Source organism: Arctopsyche grandis, chromosome 1 (assembly GCF_051622035.1).
Source record: "Arctopsyche grandis isolate Sample6627 chromosome 1, ASM5162203v2, whole genome shotgun sequence".
In the NCBI taxonomy this organism is placed as follows: Eukaryota; Metazoa; Arthropoda; class Insecta; order Trichoptera; family Hydropsychidae; genus Arctopsyche; species Arctopsyche grandis.
Genome location: NC_135355.1, coordinates 41,678,657 through 41,688,277, shown reverse-complemented (window position 1 = coordinate 41,688,277; position 9,621 = coordinate 41,678,657). Strand labels below are relative to the sequence as shown.

Genomic DNA, 9,621 nt, shown 5'->3' with positions numbered 1-9,621 from the left:
CTATCACCAAAGCACGGAAAATTCGTCTTTAGTTTTTTCTATCTGTAATAGTTAAGTTGTTAATAATGTAATTGGTTTCTGGTTTAGACAAATTTTTTGTTTTAGATAAAGAAAAAATTATTTGAAACAAACATTAGTAAAAATAAAAATATATTGTGTTTTAAGCGCACTGATTCCATTCATAATTGTATTTCTTGCAAAATTGTCAATGTGGAACATTTATAATATAAGAATTAATCCTGTTTTTTTTTTTAATTTTATTTTAAACTGTGTGATTTATATATTTCATTAAAGATATATTTTTTTAATGAAATAATTTTGATCTAATAAAAAAATAATAATGGGGCGACAAATTTATTAATATTTGCCAAGGGGGCCAAAAACATCGCTACGGCTCTGCACGCTATCATTGAGCCATACTGCTGGCTATATATACCAGGAAGGTCTAACAGGTAGTCTAACGGCGCCCCCGACAGGGGCCCCATGGGGGTTGCACCCCCTTCAGGTGGGCCTCATGGGGGCTGCGCCCCCGACAGGTCTCCATGGATGCTGCGCCCCCTGCGGCCCCTTCGGCGGGGCTTCATTGCGGCTGAGCCCCTGGCGGGGCCCCATGTGACTGCGCCCCCTACGGGGACTTTGAATCCTTTGAATCGAAAAAAAAAGTTTTTTAAAAACATACCTCTTCTATAATTTGTATATAAAATTATTATTTTGAATAAAAATACCAATAATTTTATTTTACTACCGCCATATATGTTTAAAACTAAAAACTGGATAAACGTCAGGTACTTTTCAGAAATTCAAATTTCAAACGCGTCTTACACGATATTTTTGCACCATCGTAATGGCGGAGGATCCATTTACTTACATATATTGATGACCAAAATAAGCAATATGGCAAAATATGAAAACGATCGGATAAGAGGCAAATTTTTTCCTGAATTGTAATCGTAAGTGAAGCTAAAAGGAGGTATGTAATAAAAAGGCATGATATTTTTACTATATAAAATCGCGTATAAAAGAGCACAACTCCTTTGTAAAGATTTTCTACGTACATAATGAAGTTATATTAAAAATGTATAATTAAAATTAAAAAAAGTTATCACAATACATATATAAATGTAATGAAATATATATTTGATAAATGAAGTATAAAAGAGGTACAATGTAAAAAATAAATCGAACGTGTTGTTTCCACCCAAACAACGACCTCCCAACGACCAACCAATTACCACCCAACCTACGACCACCCAACCAACGAACACGCATTTGGTGTTTCCTGATCTGTATAGTAAGACAAGTGTACATGATTGATTGGATAAAATAAATAAACAAATAAATAGTAGCGTTGAATATAAATTCAATTGAAATTCAATTCGACGCTTATGATATATTATTCCTATTAGAATACCAACAAAATTAAATTTCTCAAACAAAGGAAATACCAGTTTGTATCTGCATATATCAGAAAAAAATTGGCTTAATCAGTGTTTAGCGCATACTTGGACCGAAATGAGTTTCATTATAATGTTGAAAAAGTGCGTTACAACATTACGAATATTTATGTAGGATTTACATAAGAGGGCTGGACAGCAGCGCCTTGTCCATACAAACGTACTATACTTCTCCCTTATTCAATTATGGCACTAGAGAAATTATTTTTTAATATGCTATGGATATCCACCATTGGGGTGCATCTATCGTTTTATTTTTTTTGATTAATTATTTTTTATATGAGCTAGGAGCCGCCAAACATCTATAAATATAAAAAAAAATTATTTATAATTTATATGATTTTTACTGTTTATAAAATTCTTAGATCTTTTCTAATAGCTACTGATCCAGTGATTATTATCTATTTTATACATTATTTTTGTAGTTGGTATTAATATTTTTTTTATTATTTTAATGTTGGTGTACGTAGCGTAATAGTAAAAAGCCTATTTTGAGCTTTTAAAATAATTTATAGAAAAGGGAATGAAGCAATGACAATATAATTTTTGATTCTATCTGTACTAACTTTGACCCATTGACTTAGAATGTAACAATTATTTTTGTTAGTTTTTTTCATTTACGAGATATAAACGTTTTAGAAAATTACCATCAATAGAAAAAAATATCTGACTCTTTCTTTTAACATTCACTTTTGGCACAACAGTAATATATTTTTAGTTAAAGACTGTAAAAGCAAAAAAATATCTGTAAAATTTGCGTATTTTTTAGGCGCTAAAAATGAGAATAAAGGAACAAAAATCATTGTCATATTCAAATTTACTAAATATAGAATTAAATTCCGCTCCGGTAAGTAAAAAATGTGAGGTTTTGTTGTTCAATAATATTAAGTAAAAAAATTAAAATATATAAATGTGATTTACATGTAAAATTGGAGTAATTTTTAACGACTTTGACCTCCAACCCCAGCAAAAAATCACGACTCAACGACAACATAAGCAATCTCATGTAATTGTTTTCAAATAACAATCTTATCAAAATATACCATAGCTAATGATATAAGTATTTCAGATAGATATACATACTTAGTGTATAAAAAAACAAAATAAATATAAATGCTAGCTTAAATATCTGAAATTATTTAATGAAAATGATTATTTATTTAATTTACAAATTTACTATTCAATGACATGTTTTGTTTTTACAGGAAAACCACTATCCGAATTTTATCTTCAATGGAAAAGGGAGAGCCAAATAACGTGAATAATAATGAAAACTGTTTAATAATGGAAAAAAAGGCTAAACTGATTTACCATGCACTCACATAAAAACATACGCGTGCAAAAGATCCTTTATCTTTTTAATGCAGAATGAAATTTGCGAAACGTACGACTTAGGTAACATTTAATGGAATTACATATACATATATTATATTTTACATAAATGAGGTAACGGTTGCATTCTCCGTTAGGTTAAGGAAAATCAACTAATCTTAATCTGGAAAATTGTCTAGCGATCATATTATATAAATTATTTTTTTGTAGCTCAATACGTAAAGTACATTAAATACATAAAGTATTTAATTTATATTTATTAGTCAAAAGTATCCTCGTCAATAGTCGTCGTGGTATTGTACTAGTCTTTGTCACTTGCACAACCGTTGCACATACATATGTACATATGCATTGAACTTGAATGATCCCAAAATACATAGCATCTTCTTTAAGATTTTTTTTGAAATTTTGATGATTAAATGTGCGCACTACTTATTGAAATATATACTAGTAGCTTACATTAAAGACTATGCTCTGAAGTTTTGATAATATAAATATTTTTTTAAAATGTATTGAGATACGTAAATTTATAAATATGTTTATATTCGACCAGATTACAAATATTCATCAGACACAAACCGATGCTATAAAATTCACACAACACCACTCCCGTGGAATCAAGCCTTTACGAGTTGTATATCTGAAGAATCATCACTGGTGACGATCAATAGCGATGCGGAGGCGAAAATTCTTACGAAAATGTTCGCCCAACACCCTGAAAAGTTTCTGGAAGGAAATTTCAACAAAAGAGTAATTTACATTGGTTTCAATGACCTATTGAGCGAAGGCATCTATCTAAACATCGACGGTGAGAATTTTGATATTGAGTGAAAAACCAAATATTATATTTATTCAAAGTGTGTGTATGTGGCTTGTTTCAGGTATGTCACTGAAAGAAAGTGGATACGATAAATGGTCTAGTGGCCAACCCGATAATTACGAAGGCAAGGAGCACTGTGGTAGTATGTTCAGAGATGGAACTCTAAACGACATCGAATGCTCAGAGAAAGCAATGTTTGTCTGCGAAAAAACTTTGACAAAATTGACTTAAGTTGTCAACACTTACCAACCTTCCCGACGAGCAATAAAACATTAATAATAAATATAATAATATTAATATATATATATATATATATATATATATATATATATATATTTTAAGACTAGATGGAATGTGTGTGGATGTGTGGGTATATGCTTGTTTATTTTTGCATCGAAAAGTATGGAGATTTAATAAAAAGTCATTTTTACGTAAAAGAGTAAATTGGATACATCCAAATGTAGATGTGAAGCATGTACATACATACATGTCAGTGAGCCTGATCAATTGGAATTGCAATTAATTGTCAAATTTCATAAACCGGTAAACAGTAAATGATTTTTCCTACTACCGGTATACCGGTATTTACCGCTAAATGAAAAAAAAATAATGTATGAGATAAGTGTATGTGGTAACTTTTCATGTAAATAATTAAAAATATGTCTCAGGTGAATAATTACTTGCTATATAAATTAATTGAAGTAAATTCGTATTAATGAATAAATTTTATTTTTATCCATTCATATTTGTTTATTTAAAGTTTGAAAAATTTGAAAGCTTCGATCATAATTGAAACTACCGTTTGATCGCGTTTTGTCTGTGTTGCCATTACAATTTCAAATTTATCAATTTGAATTAGCCATATTTAATACTAAAAATCAATTATATATTGTTTATCCAATTATATTATATCAGTTTATGTTTATACAATTATATTATATCACTTTATGTTTAATTATGTATTGTCCTATTTAGACATATTTTATTAATTACACTAAACTTCCATTACATTAACATCACCTTCACAATGGAAACAATTACTTTACACTTCAATTTACGTCACCTTTACAATTGAAACAGTTACAGTTACATTTCTAATCGCCTAAAATTAGTCATCCGATGTTCTACATTTGGAAAACATTATTTTTTGTTTCTTCGGTCTAAAATTTCTCACATGGTTGATCCATGTTGCTCGTATCACCAATGTCCAAATTTGCTACGGCAGCCCTGTCTTCCTATGTCATGTAGCTCAGCATCCGGCTGCAAAATATCGTCCAATCCAGAATGTGCCCCAATGCCATGTCCCTGAAGAATCGCCCCCATCCTCACAAAGGTGACGGTTGACCCTGGAAAATGTGCACCCAACATTCTGTCACTTTGTTGAATGTGCTTCTCTTCCGTTCCATTGACCCAAATGAAATCAAAATGAATTAAATAATTAATCCATAGAGACATCTATGGATTAGGCTTGTACATAATTTTTTACATATTGTACATAAATCAAATTTAGATATTTGTGACAGCAGGTAGAATAATTTTTGTCAATTTGGGGAACCGTTTCCACATTGAAAATCAGATAAATTGGCCAACTCTGATAAGAAACGATCGATTTGGAGCACAAATATCCAAATCTGACCAGCAGTATTAAAGATTAGAACGGGATCAAACCCGGTAACCTCTCGTTGCTAAACATAAACTCAACCACCAAGCTATACTGCTGGCTTAGCAAAACGCTCAGTGAATTAATTATTTTGGAAATCTTACGCTTTGCCTCTGATGTTACGATGAGCATTTAGTATTCGTGTGTCGCTCGCATGTGACGGGTGACTGAGAGAAAACATGTTGAATCTCTATTTTTCCATATTTTCGTACGATATACATACATATATTATCAACTAATTACAGCAATATTATACTTATAAACCAGCAACATGGACTAGTGGTTGGCATATAATGCTTTCAAACAGAATGGTCACGCGTTTGAGTTCCACTGGTTGCTATTGGCCAGACCTTGGTCTGTGACTCCAGGTCGATCGTTTCTTATCAGAGTTTGCCAATTTATTTTCATTGAAACGGTTGGCATCCCCTTTCCTATCACTCTCACAAATTTCTTCTCGCAAGTTATTCAACGTCCCCGAGGTTCGCCGGTTTGTATAAAAAATGCTGCAAAAATTTCTCTAGAGATGTCTCTGTGGATTCTGATCGTATAAATTCGCATCGTATAAATGCTTGCAATGTTTGACCATACATAGATGTCGAGTGTAATGTAAAAATATATAATAATTATGTATTTATGTATATATAATTTGGTGTTTATTGATCTGTATTGTAAGACAAGTGTATATGATTTATTGGATAAAATAAATAAAAAAATAAATACTAGTGTTGAATATAAATGTAAGAAAAATTTAATTAGATGCTTATGTTATATTATACTTATTAGAATACCGACAAAATTAAATTTCTCAATCAAAGGAAAGACCAGTTTGTACCTGCATTGTAGTATATCTCAAAATTTCGCTTAATGAGTTTTTAATGCATATTTGGACCGAAACGAGTTTCTTTATAATGTTGATCAAGTACCTTATAACATTACGAACATCTATGTTCATATATTGGCATTAGTACATGTTGTTTTACAACGTATACAACATGCTGTTTGTGGAAGTAATTTTAGTCCTACTTGGAATCAGTTTGTGCTTATCAGAGGAAGGTAGATTGAAATTAGATTTAGTCACCATTTAATAATCAGAATTTATCTGGTTGATACTAATTAAATTCCAGATTCTCAAAAAACGCCATTCTTTCGGAAAGACTACAAGTACTTTAAAGAATTTAATGCGTTTTACAAAGTGCATTCTCTCGGTAAGAATTGGTCAGATGCATTGACCACTTGTCAAAACGAAGGGGCTGAATTGATAGTTCCGTCGACAAAGGAAGAGTTTGATAAAATTTTAGAATATTCTCAGCAGTATTTTTTATGGATTGGTGCACATGACATATTTTCAGAAGGAGTATTTATCACTACTCAAGGTATTTATTACATTTTTATTTATAATTTATATGCTTTTTACTGTTTATAATAATTCTTAGGTCTCTTCTATTAGCTACTGATCCAGTGATAATTATCTATTTTATACATTATTTTTCTAGTTGATATTTATATTTTTTTTATTATTTTAATGTTGGTGTACGTAGCGTAATAGTAAAAAGGCCTATTTTGAGCTTTTAAAATAATTTATAGAAAAGAGAATGAAAAAAGTACGTTATAATTTTTAATTCTATCTTTACTAAGATTGAACCATTAAATTCGAATATGATAATTATTTTTGTTATTTTTTTTTCTTTTATGAGATATGAACGTTTTAAAAAATTACAATCAATAGAAAAAAATATCTGACTATTGCTTTTAGCATTCACTTTTAGCACAACAGTAATATATTTTCAGTTAAAGACCGTCATATTCAAATTTAATGGATCAAACTTAGTAAAGATAACGTAATTTAAATAAAAGTAATTTTTTCATTCCCCTTTCTATAAATTATTTTTTATTATTAATTAAACTAATTAAACTCCGCTCCGGTAAGTAAAGCAAATGTGAGTTTTTGTTGTTCAATAATATTAAGTAAAAAAATTCAAATATATAAATGTGATTTATATGTAAAATTGGAGTCAAAATCCATTTTTTCTCGACTTTGACTCCAACCCCAGCAAAAAATCACAACTCCTTCTTAACAGCCTTGATAACAACATAAGAAATCTCATGTAATTGTTTTCGAATAACGTTCTTATCAAAATAGACCATAGCTAATGATATAAATACATGTATACTGTATATAAAAACAAAAAAAATATAAATGTTAGTTTAAATATCTGAAACTTTTTAATCAAATCATGTGATCAAATGATTATTTATTTATTTTACCATTCAATGGCATGTTTTGTTTTTACAGGAAAACCACTATCCGAATTTTATCTTAAATGGAAACAGGGAGAGCCAAATAACGTCAACAATAATGAAAACTGTTTAATAATGGAAAAAAAAGGCTATACTGATTTGCCATGCACTCACATAAGAAAATACGTGTGCAAAAGATCCACTTTCAATTTAACGCAGAATGAAATTTGCGAAACGTACGACTTAGGTAACATTTAATGGAATTACATATATCCGTTCCAGTCTCCAGCAGGCTAAGGAAAATCAACTAATCTTATTCTGGAAAATTGTCCAGCGATATTTTTGTAACTCAGTTTGAAGTATTTTATTTACATATATAAAAAGGCGTGAAAATGTTCGTATCCTCGTCACTTGAGGTCAAATAGTCGTCGCGGTATTGTACTAGTCTTCGTCACTTGAACTTGATTGATTTTTTTACATACCTGCTTTACGTTTCACATGGCTTTCGTGTTAGTGGTCATTTTTATCTCTTATCCGATCGTTTTCATACTTTGCCATATTGCTCATTTTGGTCATCAATACACGTTAATGTATCGTCTGCCATTACGTTGGAGATAAAATATCGTATACAACGCGTTTTAAAAACGGGGCCCGTAAACCTTCCTGACGTTTAATAAGCGTTAGTCCCGTATCTTCCAACCTGTTCGCCTTGATATGACTATATAAGATTTTAATTGTTTAAACGCCTATAATTCACTCTATATTTTATAAAATTTGCTCTATAGGTTCTCGTTATTTCTAATATTTAAATATTTATAGTTTTAACTCTCATATGTATATATATAAATTTCAAATTCGGCGTCTAGCTTCGTGTAATGTAATACACGATATATATTGATTTTCGGCCAAATATGTCAAATCTGACATTTCACTGTATATCTCCTCAGTCGGTTTTATCTGCGAGATAAGTATTCAATAAGAAGTTATGTTGTATCTAATTGATTTACAATAAGCTTACATACATTTCGTTTTTTACAATAAGCTTAATTACATACATCGCATACAATTATTTTTAGTTATCAGCTGATTTAATTTATTTTGAATTTTGTCATTTAAAAGTGCACACTACTTATTGAAATATATACTTGTAGTTTACATAAGAGTCCATGATCTACATTTTTTATTTTAAATAATTTTTGAAAATATATTAACACGACTAGTTTATTGACGGAGATACGTAAATTTATAAATATTTTTATATTCGACCAGATTACACATATTCATCAGACACAGACCGATGCTACAAAATTCACACAACACCACTCACGTGGAATCAAGCCTTTACGAGTTGTATATCTGAAGAATCATCACTGGTGACGATCAATAGCGATGCGGAGGCGAAAATTCTTACGAAAATGTTTGCCCAACATCCTGAAAAGTCTCTGAAAGGAAATTTCAACAAAGCAGAAATTCACATTGGTTTCAATGACCTATTGAGCGAGGGCATCTATCTAAGCATCGACGGTGAGGATTTTGATTTGAGTGTAAAGCCAAACATTGTATTTATTCAAAGTGTATGTATGTGGCTTGTTTCAGGAATGTCACTGAAAGAAAGTGGATACGACAATTGGTCTAGTGGCCAACCCGATAATTACCAAGGCAAGGAGCACTGTGGTAGTATGTTCAGAGATGGAACTCTAAACGACATTGAATGTTCAGCGAGAGCAATGTTTGTCTGCGAAAAAACTTTAACAACAATGCAAAACACTCCTCTTAAGTTGTCAACACTTTCCAAGCTTCCCGACGAGCAATAAAATAATAAATACAATAATATTAATATATTTGTTAAACCTAGAAGGGATATGTGGGTATGTGCTTGTTTATCTTACGTATGCAGGGTTTCTAAACGAAGGTTCGCAAATCGTCATTAAAGTTTTTTAAAAACAAACCTCTTTTTTAGTTTTGTATATAATATTCAGATATATAAATTATTATTTTGAATAAAAATACCAATAATTTTATTTTACTACCGCCATCTATGTATAAAATTAAAGACTACATAGACGTCACCCAGATTTCAAATTCGCAAACTTTAAACGCGTCTTAAACGATATTTT

General features: G+C 30.5%; 2 protein-coding genes across 2 annotated transcripts; both read left to right on the top strand.

Moving 5' to 3' along the window:
- Positions 1-483: 483 nt before the first annotated feature.
- On the top strand, positions 484-3,837 carry LOC143910789 (hemolymph lipopolysaccharide-binding protein-like). The gene is made up of 3 exons (XM_077429389.1): positions 484-505; positions 3,340-3,594; positions 3,668-3,837. Exons 1-3 carry the CDS (start codon positions 484-486, stop codon positions 3,835-3,837), a joined length of 447 nt encoding a protein of 148 aa, XP_077285515.1.
- A 2,421-nt stretch (positions 3,838-6,258) lies between these two features.
- On the top strand, positions 6,259-9,318 carry LOC143910778 (macrophage mannose receptor 1-like). Its single transcript, XM_077429378.1, has 5 exons — positions 6,259-6,319; positions 6,391-6,639; positions 7,560-7,751; positions 8,774-9,028; positions 9,101-9,318. Exons 1-5 carry the CDS (start codon positions 6,259-6,261, stop codon positions 9,316-9,318), a joined length of 975 nt encoding a protein of 324 aa, XP_077285504.1.
- Positions 9,319-9,621: the final 303 nt, after the last annotated feature.

Bases quoted from the DNA above. Each gene is read 5' to 3' on its own strand.
- LOC143910789 (XM_077429389.1), top strand. From the start codon at position 484: ATGGGGGTTGCACCCCCTTCAG. The intron at 506-3,339 runs GTGGGCCTCATG...ATATTCGACCAG, and splicing joins GGGGGTTGCACCCCCTTCAG to ATTACAAATATTCATCAGAC. The intron at 3,595-3,667 runs GTGAGAATTTTG...GGCTTGTTTCAG, and splicing joins CATCTATCTAAACATCGACG to GTATGTCACTGAAAGAAAGT.
- LOC143910778 (XM_077429378.1), top strand. From the start codon at position 6,259: ATGCTGTTTGTGGAAGTAATTTTAGTCCTACTTGGAATCAGTTTGTGC. The intron at 6,640-7,559 runs GTATTTATTACA...TTGTTTTTACAG, and splicing joins AGTATTTATCACTACTCAAG to GAAAACCACTATCCGAATTT. The intron at 9,029-9,100 runs GTGAGGATTTTG...GGCTTGTTTCAG, and splicing joins CATCTATCTAAGCATCGACG to GAATGTCACTGAAAGAAAGT.